General features: G+C 38.3%; 1 protein-coding gene across 4 annotated transcripts in view; it reads right to left on the bottom strand.

Annotated features, from left to right (window-relative positions):
* Drosha (drosha ribonuclease III) overlaps positions 1 to 19,178 on the bottom strand; it is a 123,025-nt gene that overhangs the window by 33,903 nt on the left and 69,944 nt on the right. For all 4 annotated transcript variants that reach the window (XM_026390143.2, XM_026390144.2, XM_026390146.2 and 1 more), the window contains 4 exons: positions 12,115 to 12,222; positions 11,257 to 11,395; positions 10,863 to 10,923; positions 578 to 637 (listed from right to left, as the gene is read on the bottom strand). In XM_026390143.2, the coding sequence (XP_026245928.1) occupies positions 578 to 637; positions 10,863 to 10,923; positions 11,257 to 11,395; positions 12,115 to 12,222 (368 nt within the window). The remainder of the gene's footprint in view (positions 1 to 577; positions 638 to 10,862; positions 10,924 to 11,256; positions 11,396 to 12,114; positions 12,223 to 19,178) is intronic.

The raw sequence follows: 19,178 nt of genomic DNA, 5'->3' as shown, positions 1-19,178 counted from the left end.
AATATTTAGAGAAAAAGAAAAAGATTATGTGAGTATGAAAAAACGACACACACTTTCATACCCCTATCTTTAAATTAAGGATCCTAAAACATGTCTGAAAACACACACACACACACACACACACACACACACACACACACACACACAAAATCTAGTCATTAAAATTACTTGTAAGCTTTACTTCCCTTGAGATCAGAAAGAGTGAAAAAGGGATCAAAGACAAATCCTGGAAGATGAAATGACATTTTAAAATATCATCCTTTTCTTTTCAAATTGAATATAAGCTCTGAAGCATCTAGACCAAGACCAGCTGATCTCCGACGGCTGTAAGCAACTTTTAACATATGCTTGACAGGACACAGACCCGGCCTTCCATCTTGTAATCTCACTCATTACAGCAGCAGCAAGTGTTAGTTGTCAGGGCAAGAGCCACCGACATGCAGCTTTTAAGCTCCACAGAAGAGACAAAATTCAAGGGGCTTCAATGCGTTATTTAGCTAATTACAAAGAAGGTAATGTAATAAGTATGTTACCTACAAAATGTAATTACTGGGGAACTGTAAAAAAGCCTACTTACCTGGTCAGGAACTCAACAACAGCATCACCCAGAAATTCCAACCGTTCATTGTGATTAATCCTACAATGAGAATTTAAAAGATCACTGAAAGCAGCACACTTCCTTTCCCTACCTCTCTTCTAAAAAAGGAAACATGAGAATCAACATGAGGGTCTTTCAGTAATAGAACACCCTGCCTTATTACTCAGTCAGCACAAATAACCACCATCCTAGCCAAAGACATGGGCAGTGGGGAAGGCAGTCTTTCATACTATGTGGTTCAGGGTATCTAATCTATGCTTGTTTCCCCTGGAAACCAGACTCAGGGCATGCAGAGAAGTCACATGGCATTGAACAACTGGAGTATCTCTGTACTACTATCAGGTGGATAAAGAAAGGAGAGTGCATTCTAGTGAGAGTTGGAACTGACCACTGGAAAGTCTGTTTTGATTCCATGTTCTCAAGATAGCTTTCCACACGGAAACTCAACTCAACCCAGTAGGTAAAATCCTTCACAACAAACCAACCCATCTTTACTACCTCACAACCACTATTATCCTTGCCCACCTATGAGTTGGGCTCCTGCTCCAAACTGTCTCCTACTCTTTGGAGAAGGCATCTCCTAAAATATTTGATGCCTCTTTTCAGGCCGGGCTCTCTGGCATCGTACAACTTTCCATTATCTACCTTGCATACCTAGCCACACTGAAAATCTATTCATCCTTAAAGACCTTGAGAAAAGATTATCTTCTCTATGAATTCCTATCTGGTGTTCATTCTCAAAATTAATATCTTCCCCTCAGTACATGGATCACACTTCATTTATGTGTTAATTATATGATTAAGTCACATCTCACAGGCTGTTAGTTTCTCCTGAGGTATCAGGATGAAGCAACCAGGAAGATGGCCAATGGGAAAATTCCTTCTGCCTCTCAGCAAACCCAATATAGCCTCCACCTCTCAACACTAACATGCTTCTTCCACTGTGTCTTTGGTGAGCAGGGACACGCCATAATCTGATTTAGGTTTTCAGAAGGCCTCCCTGGTGAGCTGGGGTTGTGGCTCAGTGGTGGCATGCTTGCCTAGCATGTATGGGGCACTGGGTTCGATTCTCAGCACCACATACAAATAAGTTAAAAATAAATAAATAAAGATCCATCAACAACTAAAAAATATTAAAAAAAAAAAAAAGGCCTCCCTGGTTGCAGTACAGGAAAGAGAAATGCTAGAGGGAGTACTACAGTCCCAAGGAGACATGGAGTTGCCTTGCTGGGGAGGTGACAGTGAAGGAATACAAGTATAGTTAGATACGGGGTACATTTTGGATACACAGCTGAAAAGGATGGTTACTAGTCAAGATCAAGAAGCTAAAAACAATGAAGGTCAAAGCCTAGAGTTCAGCTGTAGTGGCTTGGGAAAAATGGTGAGCTACTGTACAGAGGAAGACCAAAGTGCAACATCCCATGGAAACACAAAGGAGGTTTATGTTAGCCATTCTGAAGTGCCCACAAAGCTTCCATGTGGCGTGAGCCAGTGAAGAGCTGGGTGTGTTAACCTACTCTTCATGGTTCCATGAAGACAAAACTGGTAGGCTATTCAGTAGAAGCCAGTGTTTAGACAGAACTTGGGCAATAAACTAGATGGCACAACTGGGGGAGAAAATGCAGCTGCAAAAAAGGGGGTCCCAGATTGAGCCAGGAGGCTGTCAAGGTTGAGAGGCGAAGGAAGCAGAAGGAAGCCAGAAAGGGAGAAGGCTGGCCAGAGAGGCAGAGGAAATGGAGGTCAACGCAATTATCCTCCAGCCAGTAGAGCGAGCTGCAAGAAAGAGGTGGTAGGCCAGGATCATACTGCATATTCAGGTCAGATGGGGACAGAGCAATCTTTCAGTCACATAAAGTCACTGGGGTAACTGACAGTCCATCTGTGAAGTAGTGGTAACAAACCTAATTCTGCCTAGAGGCTGAGAAATGGTGTTGTCTGAAGTTAAATGTATCAATACCCAAGTAAATGCTGAAAGAGAAAACATGGGACGGGGGAAGTACAAGAGGAGGGGACAGAAGGAACAGTGACAGCACCAGAGCCAAGCACAGCACACAGAGGCAGCTCCTGAGCAGAAGTATCTCTGACCCTAACCTTCATCTTCTCCCCAAATTCTATAGCTGACCATCATGTCTAAACCTATCTGGCTGTCAAGCCCTTCTCTACCAGTCCCACTGCACCCAGGTCTTTCAACAGTAGACCAACCTATTGATCAACCTCCACTCTGTACCCTGCACACACACCACACACCAGGCTCGCTCCTTTCCCTGCTCCCTCTCTCCACCCAGTCCTGCCCATTCTACAGATACTGGGATCCACTACTCCACCTCCATTCCCATAAGATGTAAAGGGTTAGCACTCGGGCTGGGGATGTAGCCCAGTGGAAGAGGGCTTGCCTATCATGCACAAGGCCCTGGGTTCCATTCCCAGCCCAACAACAAAAATAAAAAAGTAACAGGTCCATTGACAATTTTTTCTTATTCTTACCAAGTAAACACTAGACATTAAGGGACATTTTATTTTCTGCTGCCACTCCACCAGCCAAGAATAACTAAAAAGTTCCACAGTAAAATATAAAATGTTGTTTGTTTGTTTGTTTAAAATTGTTTAGAAGCTACTCAGTACTGAGATTTTATACTCTATTAAATGCACCTGAACTCTAAAAGCATCAAGAAATGGGGGCAGTCTTTAACATTAAGATGACAGAACCACTAAGTCCTCTTGCTAATTTCAAAAAACCTAACAATGTACTGTCCTAAAAGAGAAACAGGCTCCACATCATGAACAACCACAAGAATGGGAAGTTATACTCTGTATATATCTAAAAAGAACAAATTAAAAATATATACTCATGTATCTCTAAAAATAATTTTAAAAGGGAAAAAAAGAAACAGGGAGTTTTTAAAAAGAAAAAAATTACAGTAATTCTTTTTCATTAGCCAGCAAAATGAAAATGTGTTTTCTGTAGTAGAAATTTTATTTTCGTCCTAATAGTTCAAAGTATTACACAGCAAAATCCAGTTAATATAAAAACAAGAAACCCTGGCAAGAGGCTGAGGGTTGAGGGGACAAACCACATTTGGACTGTCTTCTACTCTATCTATGGAAGAATAATAAGATATCTAGTCCAAGAGTAAGAGCTGCTTGAGAAGTGAGTAAGTGATGTCAGACAGGCTAAGGTTCACCTTGATTTCTTTGATAAACATTTCTGGAGGAAAAAACCCTGTGTCTAGGATCTTAATAACCACAATCTTAGACTGTTATTCAATTTGTTAAAATACAAGGTCACAGTTCTAAACAGGTTGATTCAATAATGAGTCTGCCATTCATTAAATAATTTGCCCATACCCAACATGTTTTTCTAACATGTACATTATGATTAAACTCTGGAAAAAAAGCCACAAACCAAAATGGTGATTAAATCCTACTTTAGTTTATTCTTCTACAAGACAATTCCTAACCCACTGGTTTATCTGAAAAAAAACGGACACTGAGCAGCTAGTTCTCAAAGCAGAGGCAAATCTTTTGTTCTTTCTTCCATTGTTTGTACTTTGTTTAACCACACAGTTTATACACACTAGCAAGCTTCAAGATGAGATGTCTGCTGAGCAATAAACACCCATTTTTTTCTAAGATCTTCAGGAGTTCTCTGTAACAGTAAGCCCTACAAGGTGTCATTTACTCCATGGAAAGCCATCTTGGCATGGGCCAAGTTCCAGGGTGACTGCTGGAGTGAGTGTACAGACAACATTTTCTCTCCTTGAATTTTAGTCGTCCAGCATGACTGGTAAGGTAGAGCCACAAGGGACCTTGGAAGTCAGTGAGTGGAACCTTCTACCCAATTCAGGAACTTCTGCTCAGTGCATTTATCTAGACACATATGGGGAGAAGTCACAGCCCTTCTGCACTTTGAGTCCCACATGAAGGATCTCTTGAGATATAACTAGAAATGTTTAAATGAGTAAATCCACTGGTGGGATTTATTTATACTAAATGCATTTCTTATTGTATTTTAATGCAAGATACTTATGTATAGATAATATACAGCCAGCCCTCTATCTATGAGTTCTGCATCTGTAAATTCCACCAACAACAAACTGAAAATAATCCTCCCAAAACTGCATCTCTTCTCATTACCCCATAAATATTAGAGTATTAAGTACTATTTACATAGCATTTGTATTATATTAGGTATTAAAAATAATTCAGAGATGATTTAAAGGAGGATGTACATCCAAGGTTACGTACCAATACTATGCCATTTTATAGAAAGGACTTGAACCAATGGATTTCTGGCACCCACAGTGGGTGTGAAAGCTGGAACAAATCCCTCATGAATATCAAGGGATGACACCTATAACTGTTATAGCCTTAAATATACAGACATCAATCAACAGTCCTAATAAACCTCTCTGTTGGCCCAATAGATTTTCATATGTTTTATCTGGTAATGACTCTACCAATTTGAAACAAAACCCAAACCAAGGCTGCTTAAGTTTTCTTAAGTTTCCCCTACCACTCTCCTGGCTCCTCCTTCCCAAAGGTCTTACTGAAAATGCATGAATATCTTGAATGCCATCAAATGCCTAATCCTGCAGTAACTCTTTTGGTGGTGATATTTCATCACAATTTGCATGAGTTAAATATAACTATACAAATGAGATTCATGTGGTTTCAACAGTGACACTTTTTAAAATTATGGATAGCATATTTGCTTAAAAGGATACCATCATAAAAATTAATTATTTTATGGTTTTGATAGGCAGACAGGCTATCAAAATTTATTTATTAATTTTAAGTCTTTGTGCCTTTCTGTAAATTCTAGCTGACCCCAAATCAGATTAAACAAGACACTCACTAGCTGTTTAGACCTCTGATGACCATTACCCTGCTTAATGACCCAAAGTCTCTCTTTCTAGGCTATAAATAAATAGCCTGGAATAAAAGCAATATTGAGAATGACATTCTTTCCTTTAATACTTAATTACTGAGTGCTTGCTTTGAAGAAGGAACTAGTTATAGAAAGGGAGGGGGGACAAAAAAAAAGTAGGACAACAGACCTTCAAACATAATCACGGTACACAAGAAAACATGTACAAGTAAGTAAATACCAGCAGAACTTGAACGGGCTGTCACGAGGCTGCATGGGATTCCAAAGCAGCTGAAATGATGATCTACGTGGGAGATGGACAGCCACAGAGGAAAGAAAGACATGCCTGGAAAAGTGACCTGGGGCTAGGTCATGGAGCTGGAGCTGCCAGGAGGGGTGGCCTAGCCTTTACTCAGCAGGTGGAAGGTACAGAGCTGGTTACGGCTAAGAACTAGAATCAAGGCACCAGAAAGAGCAAGCAAGATGCCTGACCAAAGAGGCAATCTGCATGTGTTCTAGCAGAGGGCAGGTCAGTCATTAATGGTACTGGAGGATGGAAGGAGAGGAGAGAGGGTCTAGAAGAGTTCAGTTAAGAGCCCTTCTTCTCGGCCCTCTTGCTTTCCATTTTCCTAATTATATGAGTGTCCAGAAGCAAATTACCCATTCAACCTACTAGCTCTCCCTATTTCTTTTGCCTGCAGTGATGATTTAACTACTGATTCTTAGAATTTTAAAATCTGCTTCAAAGATAAACACTTCCAAGGAGCAGAGACCACTGCAACCCATTTTATAAGAGCAACCAAGAAACAAACAGAGGAGAGGGCAAACAGTTTAAAGTCAACTCAATTATTCAGCTCACAGTATAAAACTGACCTCTAATCCCTAAACAACTGCCAGATCTACCCTGAGCCTCTCAGCAGTTTTGTGTGTATGTCCTGCTTTTGATCTTCACTGAAGCACTTAGCAGAGTCCCTCCTATATTAAGTTATTTATGCTTCTAGAATTCTCACCCTATACCTCCTGGTTAGAAGGGGCTTTGTCTTATTTACCTTTGGATCTCCTAAAATACCTACAAACTGCCTCAAACTAAAAAGGCTCTGGATAAATGTCTGTTGAGATGAATTTGTGAGAAGCTTCTTAAGTCCAGATTCCAGCACTGTCCAAAGCTACGAGCTGCTAGTAGCAGCAAATAGCAGCAGATGCTGGTAGTAGAGGCTATGAGGCGCTTCTTAACAGACACCTGGGTCAATTCTGCATCAGCAAAAAACAACATTCTCATGGCAAAAAGCAGCAGAGGCCAGAGTTAAAGGACAGGAGAGTATTTGTTCTCTGATGTCATTTTCAAAATGTTAAAATCAGAAATGACATAATTTCTCAGATATCATCCCCTTTGCCAAGGTAAGAAAGCCCTTTCTGAGTATCAGTTATGTGAAGCAAGTGCTATACTATTGAGCCACACCCTCCAGCCCAAAAACCAACTCTGGCTAGGGATGTGGCTCAGTAGTAGAGCACTTGCCTAGCATGTGCAAGGCCCTAGGTTCAGGCCCTAGTACAACAACAACAAAAAAAAAGGGGGGGGGGGATAAGCATCATTTTTAATACTGTGAAATGTGAATGATACCATCAAAACATGTAATTTCACTGGGTGTGGTGGTGCATGCTTGGAATCCTAGCGACTCAGTAGGCTAAAGTATGAGGATCACAAGTTTGAGGTCCACCTCAGCAACTTAGCAAGGCCTTGTCTCAAAAAAATAAACAAGGGAGCTGGGGTTGTGGCTCAGTGGTAGAGTGCTTGCCTAGCAAGTGTGAGGCACTGGGTTCAATCTTTAACATGACATAAAAATAAGTAAAACAAAGGTATTGTGTCCATCTACAACTATAAAAGTTAAAAATATTAAAAAATAAAAATAAAAAATAAAAAGGACTGGGAACATGGCTCAGTGGTTAAGTACTCCAGGGTTCAATCTCTAATACCAAAAGAAAAAAAAAAAAAGATATAATTTACATACCAGCAATTGGGGTGGTATGAGACAAAGATGATTTAAACCCATATATTCATCATTGAAAAGTATGGAGTGTGTAGCTTTGTTAAAGAGGCGTGCAAGGTCCTCTTAGTAAAATTAGAAGGGATCTGGACACTCTATAATACAGAAAGATAAAAATGAAAATATGGTCATAATGTCCTGACTAAGGGCTCTCTAAGTAGATCTTTTTCTGATCTTAGACTCTGACAAAACACCCTAGTGAGGCATATGTTCAACTTCAAATCAGAATTTTAAAGTTTCATGCTATCTTGCTTTTCACCTCTTGAGTAGAGAGGAAAGTTCATGACAACCTCAAAAAGAGAGCAACTGGAGGCCAATTTAAAAAGGAAAGTGGCATACAGTTTAAGCATCCCTCAGCCAAACGTCCAAAACTGGTAATGCTCCAAAATTCAAAACTTTTCAAGTTTCATATAAGTGCTCAAAACAGTTTGGATTTTGGAGAATTTGGATTTTCAAATTAGGGATATTCAAATGATTAAAATCAATGCAAATATTATAAAATAAAATTTTAAAAAAGCTCAAATCTAAAATACTTCCTAAGCATTTAAGATAAGGGATTCTTTATCTGTTGAGGAAAAATGCATAAAGGAGACTGTGTGGTCATTGCTAGCAATTCTTTTAGCTGTGGTATTGGCTGAAGCTACTGCCTCAACTATCACTCCTGACCCTCTCTACCTACCTTTAATCTATTTAGTCTGAACACCCACAACCACAGCTATTCAACTCTTCACCTTCCTATTTAAAAAAGGAAAGCTGCCCTCAAGTAATCTCCTCCATTGGCTTTCAAAATATAACCTGCTCAACTTCATACAAAATTTAATCCTCCTGCTAGCAACCTCAGTCTCTTCCATCAGGCCTTTGATTTCACTCAGTCTTTTAAGGGTACTAATGAGTTTATACAGACCTAGCCCACTTTCTCCCCAGATTCTTTAGGGACTCAAGGCCACCCCAAAGTGAGAATTTTAATATATAAAGATATATTATAAGCCGGGAGTAGTGGAGCACACCTGGAATTCCAGCAGCTCAGGAGGCTGAGGCAGGAGAATTTTGAGTTCAAAGCCAGCCTAAGCAAAAGCAAGGCACTAAATAAAATACAAAATAGGGATGGGAGGTGGCTCAGTGGTCAAGTGCCCCTGAGTTCAACCCCCACTACCCCTCCCCAAAAGATATCTTATAGAAATCAAGAAATAAAATAAGAAAAGCCAACCTATAAAACTTCTCAACTGACTCTGTGAAGACCATATTACCACAACAATAAAATCAGACAAAAGCTAGATGTGGTGGCACATGCTTGTAATCCCAGCAACTTGGGAAGCTGAGGCAGGAGGATCACAGTTCCGGGCCAGCCTCAGCAACTTAGCAAGACCCTGTCTCAAAATAATAATCTAGGTTTATAATTCAGAGGTTAAGCACCCCTGGGATCTGTCCCGAGTACCAAAAAAAAAAAAAAAAAAGAGGAGGAGGAGGAGGAGGAAAGACCTCACAGGAAAGGAGAACTATAAACAATTCCTCTTATTAATGTAGACACAAAAATACTCAGATAAATATAAACCAATTAAATACAGCACAATATACAAATGATTATACACTATGATCAAGTGAGATTTATCTCAGGAAGGTTGGTTTAATCCCCCCAAATCAATTACTATATCAGATGAGTAGAATAAAAGAAAAACAATGTAAAGTACATGATTATCTCAATACAGAAAAAGCATGTAACAAACCTCAACACTCTTTTGTGATTAAAAACAACAACAAAAATAACAACAGGGATAGAATGTCTTCAATCTGTTAAAGGGCTTTTGTGAAAAACCCTCAAGAAACATCATTTTCAATAGTGAAAGACTAAATCCACCCCCCTAGAACAAGAAGAAGTCAAGAATCTGCTTTTAATACTTCTGTTCAATGTTGTATTAGAGGCTCTAGCCAGAGCGATTAAAAAGCATCTGACTTTACAAAAAATATTAGAGTAATAAACAAGATGATAAAAGTTACAGGATACAACATCAACATATAAAAATCAAATGTATTTCTGTATGTTCTCTAAAGAAGACTTAAATGGAAAGACATCCCATATTCCTGGGTCATAAGACTTAATTTCAATATAGTAACTGTTCCCAAATTGATTTACAGATTCAACCTAATCCTTAAAAAATCCCATAAGACTTCTTTGTAGAAACTGACAAGATGATCCAATAATTCATGTAAAAAAACCTAAAAAGAACAAAGTTGGGAAACTCACATATCTTCTACTTTGAAACTTACTTCAAAACTACCACAATCAAAACAGTGTGGAACTGATATCAGGACAGACACACAGATCAATACCTACTTTATGTTAGGCAATGGTTTCTTAGACAGAACACCAAAAGCATAAGCAACAAAAGAAATAATAGATGAACTAAAACATTAAAACTTCTGTGCTTCAAAGGATATAATTAGGAAAATGAAAAGACAATTCCTAAAATGAGATTATGTGTCTTGTATGTGGAATATATAAAATATTATTATAACTCAATAAAAAATAACCCATTTAAAAATGAGAAAAAGGATCTGAATAAATATTTCTCCACATATGAAAAGATCATTATAAGCCATCAAGGAAATGCAAATCAAAATGACAATGAGATAGCACTTTATACCCAGTAGGATGGCTAGAATTAAAAAGAGTAATAACAAGTATGGAAAAGATGTGAAAAAATTAGAACACTGATATACTGCTGCTGGGAATATAAAATGGTATAATCACTTTGAAAAACAGTTTGGCAGTTCCTAAAAGATGAAACAGTTACCATATGACCCAGCAATTCCATTCCTAGGTTTATGTCCAAGAAAAATCAAAGCATATGTTCACACAAAATCTGCCCACAAATATTCACAGCAACATTATTCATAATAATATCCCTAAATTAGAAAGAACCCAAATGCCCATCAACTGATGAACGGGTAAATAAAATGTGGTGTAACTTTATCATGGGATATTATTTGGCATGAATTTGATACATAACATAGACAAATCTTAAAAACATTATGAGAACGAAAATAAGTCAGCCACAAAAGACCACATATTGTATGACACTATTTACAGGAAATGTTCAGAACAGGCAAATGCCCAAGAGACTGAAAGTAAAATGGTGTTTGCCTAGCACTCAGCAGGCTGAGAGGAAACAGGAAATGACTATTAATGGATAGTGCTTCTTTTTGGGGTGATGAAAATGTCCCAAGATTAGAAAGTAGTCATAGTTGTACAATTTTGTGAACATACAAAAAAAACCACTAAACTGTACACTTTAAATGGGTAAACTGTATGTGAATTACTTCTCAATGAATTTTGTTTTAAAAACTACTTTACCTTGAAGGAGTTGGATCATCTTGACCAAGGCGTGACATAATATTTATTAAGGTGTTAATTCCTATTTTTAGAAAAACATAAATACATAAATACCATTAAAAGTATTCTAGGACCATCATATGGCACACAGAAAATGTTCTTACCCCAACTTGATTTTAAAAGACTTATTATCTGCATGTCTAAAAGTCTGATAAACAATTATATAAAACACTTGATAAAAAGAATTTTTTCTAAAAAATTCATCTATCTTTATTATAATCCTCTTCCCAAAGTGAACAACCTGAAGTTATTAAAAATGGATCAAGAAGCACTAGAGAATGAGAAGATTAAAGAATTACTAAGGAAACTCATGGCCAAAATATGAGAGTAGAGTCTCAGAGTCATCCAAACGAACCTTTTTTCCGCATGTGCATGTGATGAACTTTTCTGTCTCCATATTTGGGCTGCCGAATTCCACAGTTAGACAAAGAATTCCTGGCATGATCAGGATTCATCCCAAAATTTAAATGATGACTTGGATGAGTCATGGCCAGCTAAAATTTCAATGAAATAAGTTCAGTCTTAAAAACTCAGCACAGAAACACCATTGTTAGATCATCCTGAATAAAAGGAGAAAGCTGTCTATCCAGTCAATTTTGGGGGAGGGGGAGAGAGTACCGGGATTAAACTCAAGGATGCTTTATGAGTGAGTCACATCCCAAACTCTTTTTTATTTTTTTATTTTGAGATAGGGTCTTGATAAGTTGCTTAGAGCCTCATTAAGTTGCCAAGGCTAGCCTCAATCTTGTAATCCTCCTGCTCTAGCCTCCCAAGTGGCTGAGATTACAGGCATACACCACTATGCCCAGCTCCAGTCAGATTTTTAACCTTGATCATTCCATCTTATCTCCTCCAGAATCAAACTTCCAGAACTCAGGCACAAGCCCTCTTCTGGGAAAAAACAAAAACAAAAACAAAAACCCTAAAAATCCATGCCTTTCAGAGAATTACACACTCAGCACTGGAAAGAAGCGGCAAAAAGAAGGAAGCAATGGAAGAGGGCTCAGGATTGAAGGCCGATTTTAGCTTCAGCCTATTTCTGTAGAGAGAACCTCAAATAAGTGTGAGAGGAAGGATTTGAAAGCTGCAAAAGCATCCAGGGTAGAACAAAAATCCTCATCACTCCCACAAGAGAACCTAATGCATCATTATAAATCTGCAAGATAACTTACTTGTATTTTATTAGGGTAGTTCATAGGAGAGCAATTCTTACCTGCAACAGACAACGATCTTGGAAAGTATATCCTATCAACTTGTCCAGGTGCATCAGGCATTGGTGGTAGCGGATATGATGGGTCAAAACAGGCAGCATCATTGCGTGCTAGAAAGAAATACTTCAATATGTTTAACCCTATAAAAATGCTTCATTTATTTTACAACAAACAAGAATCATTTCCACATGACAAATTTCATCTTGCAAAATCCTAGAACAGTTTACTGGGTGTGTGGCATCCTGCAGAATCATCCATAGGGGGTGGCATACTGTAGTTATTAAGGGTCTATCTAGTCAGTGGAACCAGAATGCCTGAGTCCAAATCCTGTTCTGTCACTGTGTGACTTGGGGCAAATAACTTTACCTCTCTATCTTAGTTCCCATGGATAGTAAAAGGATTAAATGAGCAAATACAAAAATCTCAGCCCTTATTCAAGTAGGAGCCGCTCTGGTTCCATTAGTATGCAGCAGGGCAGCCTCGAGTGAGGCACATGCATTTCTGTGCCTCCTGTTTCTAATCACAAAAAAAAAAAAAAAAAAAGAAAAAAAAATTGGATTAGGATTCATTCTTCTTTAGGGTGAAGACAGTTTTGATAATTGAAGGAAAATGACCTTCCCCAGGAAAATGCCCATATATATATATAGAAACATGCAAAAGTTATACCCAATTGTTATGTGTTCACAACCTAAATCCCATCATTATCTTTTGATAAAGAACCTTTGATCCAAATGATCTCCAAAAGCCACTCTAGGTTTAACATTTAATGATCTAACATTCCAAAGACAACTTTTGTAAAACCATCAAATACAGTTAAGGCACCTGAGGACATGGAACTTATATTTTTGCTTCAATCACTTTTCATTTGGCTGAAGATTCCTTATTGGGAGATGATTTCATGAAAGGCATATTTTTTTTTCTTTTCTTTAATAATGTTTCCCTAGAACTCAAGAAAATGAAGGAATCATTCTTATTCATTAGAACCTGGAGGATGGGCACAGCCCACAAAATGATTGACATATGCTTTACATCATTCCAGTCTTTGAAGTATTTTAAGCTGGTATTGTTTAAAAATACATGAAAATGGATTTGCTTGAAACTACAGAAATCAGTTCCCTGTATTATTAACTTATAAAGAAAGACTAGTTCTACCAAATAGGATCTCTAATCAACAGAAAATCTTTCTTGCCAGCTCCATTCAATAAATATACATTGAGCACCTCCATGTGCCAGGCCTTACAATATCGGTGGAAGATTAAAAGATGAACGCCCTGTTTTTGCTATCAAGGGCTCCATTATAATCTGAGTTACTGGCACTTGGTTCACTTTGTTTTTATAAGTGCTATATTTAAAAACAACAATATGAACACAAAGTATGCACCCAAAGTATAACACAGTTTTGCAGCCATTTAAACTGCAGGAAGCTCAAGGGAGTTGATGCTGACAGCTCAAGGTGATGAGCCATGAGAACTATGCAGAGCAACTGCCTTTCTAAAGTACAGACTCGACCTCAAGCTTCTTATTTTTTAATACCTCCTGAGTAATGAATCATTACTTGTCAGGAAAGTAATACTCACTCTAGAATTTAATTGAGTATTAAAAAGTCACTTTACACTTCAAGCCCAAATCTGTCTCATAGGAGGCCTACCCTTCTCTTTCTAGTTCTACCTCTGGAAACAAACAGAACACTTTTGTGGCATGACCCCCCCCCCCACCATCTTACCTTAGCTAACCTAACCCTTATTTCCACCTTGTCTCATATAAAACAACTTTTAGTTCCTTCATCTCTTCCCCTAAACTTGCTCTAAACAGAGCCAGTTTCTCCTTCCAAATAGGTCTATTTCCTCGAGTATCATGGAAAGTTATGTATGATCCACCTCTACCTGGATTCAAGACAATCATGTTTCAGTGTTATCTACGAGACTGTTATAATCTCTACTTCATTTTAAAAATTACCAAATCTTTGCAATGTTGAAATAAAATCACTGAGCATCATACTTTCCCTTCAATTAAACAAACAAACAAAAACACTCCTTTGAGAGATTGTGAGAAAATGGTAGCGTAGTTTTCAAATCTCCTTAAATTCTCCCAAGACAGGAAAACAACTACACTAGCAAAACCAAACACCTCTGAAAAACAGCTATGTAAAAACTAGGTAAGGAATCCTCACAAGCCATCAAATAAAATTGAATGAAAACAGGCAGCATGGGGACCTCAGCATTAGTAGGAGAGAAAAGAGGGAGAGTAACAGGGCTTCTGACAGCCCTGAGAATGGAAGCATCCCCAAATCAACAGCTAGTATTTATTAAAAATGTGACTGAGGGACTGAGGATATAGCTCAGTTGGTAGAATGCTGGCCTTCCATGCAAAAGGCCCTGGGTTCAATTTCCAACACTACCACACACACACACAAAAGTGACCTAACTAGAGAGGGCTGTGCACAATCTAATTCACAGGGGAGAAAAGAGGCAGTTGAACAGTACTGGAGAAGTCTCGGTCCTTTAAACACTCCAAACTAAAAACTAAAGCTCCTTTGCAGGCTAATGCTCTACCATGAACACAGAGTGCTGGGGGTAGAAGGCATTGAACAGGAGAGAGACAATAAAGGGCAAAGGGAAGAAAAGGTCTAAATAAACACAGGGACAGGTGCCACCTGGAGGCTGCATTTTTAACACTGCAGAAAGAATAGGAGGAACTCAAGATCCCTGAAAAGCTACCCTGGCTTACACCTCCTTCCTAAAAGTACCAAGAAGTATTCCACTTATTGTACAAAATTTATTTCACTTAAATAACTTTAAGAGCAACAAAAGAGAATCAAGATCAAGTCCAAAGTGAGGAAACATAGTTGGTGAGGAACAGATTATTTTTCAAAAAATATTCTAATAACGAAGGTAGACAGAATATCTCTTTGGCAGACTGCAATGAATTACTGAACCAGCTAAGTAATAATCTACCAACGGTGACAATGTAACACACAGAGACTACCATTGCTTATGAAAGTTTTGCAAAAACAATGAACTTAAAATCTGACCACTGTTGTTCAACAGAACTCTCTGTGAAGTCAGAAATGTTCTACATTTTGTTGTTTAAAAAGGCAGTAGCCACAGGGGTCTACTGAGTGCTCAAAATGTAGCTAGGGCAACTGAGAAAATACCTTTTTAAATTTTCACTTAAATTATTTTAAGTTTAAATAGCCATGTGGCCAGTGGTACTGTCTCAAACTGCAGTTGTAGATCTACCAATTTAAAGGAAAAATAAGGGACGGAAGCAATGTTGAAGGACACCATACAGTTGCAGTCAGCAACACTAGATCAGACCCCAGAACATCTACTCAACACATGACCCATTTTCCTCAAGAAATATTGGCAAAGAGAAAAAAAGTGAAAAGTGGAATTTAATCTACAGATTAAAAAGACATTAACTAGCCTGGTGTGGTGGTGTACACCTGTAATTCCAGCTACTCAGGAGGCTGAGACAAGAGGATCACAAACTCAGCAACTTAGCGAGACCCTGCCTCAAATTAAAAAAGGGCTGTGGGTATAGGTCAGTGGTAGAGAGCCCTTGGGTTCAATTCCCAGTACAGAAAGAAAAAAAAAAAATTAACTAATCACAATGCATTATTATTGTTTGAACCTCAATTCAGACTGAAATACACTTAACAGAAAATCAGGAAAATGTGAACAGTAGCTAGTTATCTGTATTATAGAAATGCTGTTGAGAATTTTTGAAGTTGAGTGATAGATATACAGAGTTCATTATATTCTTCTAATTTTGTATGTGTTTAAAAACTTTTCATTAATAAAAAATAATAATTCTCAGGGCTAGAGATATAGCTTAGTTGGTAGAGTGTGCTGAGGGCCATTGCCAAGTAGGAATGACGCATTGATATTTCCTTGCCAGCGTACCCCATGTTAAATGGACTTGTCTTGGAAATTTGCTGCGACCTTGCATGTGTGTTTGAAAGATGACCCTGCTCAAGGTGATCGAGGGTGGATCCAGGTTTGAGGAAGTATCCTGCAGGTTTGAGGAAGTATCCCGGTCCTTGGGTTTAGGGTGTTCCCGGTTTAAGACAATAGGGGTTTTAGGGAAGTTGGAGGTTGAAGATTATTGCTGCTGGGATTAGGGTGTTCCTGCTGCTTGTTCCCTTGAGTTCTTGTGAGATTCTAATGGGATTTGGAAATAGCCTCGTGGAGTAGGTGAATTGTGCGGGCAGAACTTGGATTTCCCCAGAACGTGTTTGTGTTTGTAGAGGCCGGTGTGAGTTCAGGAATAAAGAATTGCTGTTTGAATCTACAAAGTGTGAGTGCCTCCTGATTCTGTGCCAAGTCCAGACTTTGGCAGAGTGCTTGCCTCACATGCACAAGAGCCTGGGTTCAATCCCCAGCACACACACACACACACACACACACACACAAAAAAAAAAAAATTCTCTATCAGACCTTAGTCATTAAACAAAGACTTCTTTCCTTCCTTTACAAGTAGCACTAAGTCTCCAGTAAAAAAAAAAACAGCTCATGTAGTGCAAAAATCAAAATCCATTTGTTAACTGTTTAAAGCCAGTCACCTCTCAGATGATAATAAAAGGGATATTTCCTTCTTTGTGGTGCTAGGGATCAAACCCAAGGTCTCACACACACTAGGCAAGTGCTCCACTAGTAAGCTATATTCCTAGTCCTTTTTTATTTTGAGTCACAGTCTCACTAAATTGCCCAAGCTGACCTCAAATTTGTGATGCTCTTGCCTCAGCTTCCCAAGTAGCTGGGATTAACGCATATACCACCCTACCAAATTAGCTATGTCCATGTACAAACAAACCACAATGAATCGTGCTTTTATAGATATACAGACAGATCTCTACATACATGTAATTATAATATGCTAATTAAATAATAATGATAATGATAATAAAAGGGATATCAGTAGAGTAGAGCAAGCAGATCAGGAGTTGGGAGGAGGGAAGAAAAGGGAAGGTACTGGGAATTAGATGGATCCAATTATTTTATGTTCATGCTTGAATATTGCATAATGAATTCCACTATTATGTATCACTAAAATGCACCAATAAAAGAAAATGTCCTTCTCCCCCCCATATAATCTAACTTACAAAATTCTTCCTTCAATTTGTTGTCCAGAATCTCTTAAACCCTAGAGATGTTTCTTCTCCCTGTGCAGCCATTCTTTGATAAATCACTGAGCAGGAGTTGGTCTGACAACCATGGCAGCTCTCCAACCCATTTCACCTGGTCACTCCAGGAAGACAGCACATTCATCAACTGATTCAAAATGTAGCTCTCTCTCCACTCAAATTAAACACACCAGCTCAGTGTGGCTCCTCTTCTCCCAAGCCTCCCTCCTGTTTCTCCTCCAGGAGTCAGTGTCCCCAGTTGGACACCAGCCTCACACTGGTGAGATGACCATAAGGCACAGCTCTTTGCCCCTCATGAAGCTGTCTAGTGTTATCCACAAACCTGCTCCTCAAGACAGCACAGGGCCAGGTGTCTCCTTCCATAGAAGACTCCATTTAACCTAAAGTGCAAAACTCTTTCTTCTTTTGCACTACTGGAGATTCAATTTGTTGTCCTCAACATGTATGGTCTCATACATGTTAGATAAATGCTCTTTATGGAACTACAACTTTAGCCCTTTTTATTTTGAGATAAGAGTCTTTGTTGCCTAGGGTGGCCTTCAGCTTATGATCCTTCTGCATTTGTTCTAGAAATCAAATAACAGTTCAAAGGTGCAACTCCTGAGTAGTTGGGATTAAAGGTGTGCACCACCACACCAAGCTCCATTATGCGTTCTTAGTACCCTTGTAAAAAATTCCTGTTCCTTTTCTTCCTCTTCTGAGTCATCATGCTCCATTTTTTTCCAGTCTCAGATACATGTATATATAGACATATAGATACAGATAGATCTATATATACATGTAATTATAATATATTAATTAAATAATAATGATAATAAAAGGGATATCAGTAGAGCAAGCAGATCAGGAGCTGGGAGGAAGGAAGAAAAGGGAAGGTACTGGTGAATGAGACCGATCCAGGTTTTGATTTTTTTTTTCTTCCATAATGCCCAGAATTCACTAGCAAACAGCAACACAGCGAAAATCCTTCAATGGTTTCTCTCCAAACTTGGTGACAAGTCTGCATTTGGTTTCCATATAACCACAGGTTACAGCACCTGCCTTGTTCTCATTCCTCTTAACATTGGCTGGGATACCAGGTGGAATTTCCTAGCCACCTAATAACTCTTGCCAACTTCTCTGACCAAGGAAAATGTACTCTTACATCACTCCACCTTGGATTTATCACAACAGTTTTATCTCCTACAGCAGCCAGACAGCCTCACAAGGTTTTGGCCAGATAACTACTAGCAATTATTACCAATAAAGAGTAAGTTCTATATTGATGAACTACCAAATAGAAGGAGAAAAACAAACAAACAAACAAACAAACAAAGGATTTCTGAGAAGCACTCAGTCTTTCTTCTCTTAAAATTAAGTATAAGCCCATCTATTAACTGGCATCAGGGTTATTCTAAGTATTCAGTGTATAAATTAATTTAACTGCTATTTTTCAAGTCTCTCAGATTCTTATTATTCATTATCCAAAATACTAAATACCTTTGTTCTGAAGGTTTTAAACTGCATTATTCTATGCCATCTTATTTGAAGTACACATACCCAAAGAAAACATTTATTCTAGGATAAGAAATCAAATAACAGTTCCAAGGTGCAAGCCAATATTACTTGAAAACAATAAAATCATTGTTTGTGCCTCTCTTAAAAAGCTGCCAATTTTAGAAATAATTTTTAAACCTCTACAACCAAAATCATGAAGAACAACATAAAAACCAAGTAAGCAATAAAAATGTCAACTTGTATAGCTTGTGAGTAGTCACCCACACAATGGACTATACAAAGAAAGTTAAGACGACCCTTAGAAATAAGCCTAAAAGCAGCCTGCAAAATATATTCAGTTTTATCTGATTCACACACACACACAAACTAGAGGGAACTATGTTGCCCCTTATTGTTTACTTAAGGAATTTCAATGTAAAAATT

The sequence above is a fragment of the Urocitellus parryii genome, chromosome 1, assembly GCF_045843805.1.
Source record: "Urocitellus parryii isolate mUroPar1 chromosome 1, mUroPar1.hap1, whole genome shotgun sequence".
NCBI lineage: Eukaryota > Metazoa > Chordata > Mammalia > Rodentia > Sciuridae > Urocitellus > Urocitellus parryii.
Note: the sequence above shows the minus strand (reverse complement) of the source record. Positions and strands in the feature narration are given on the sequence as shown.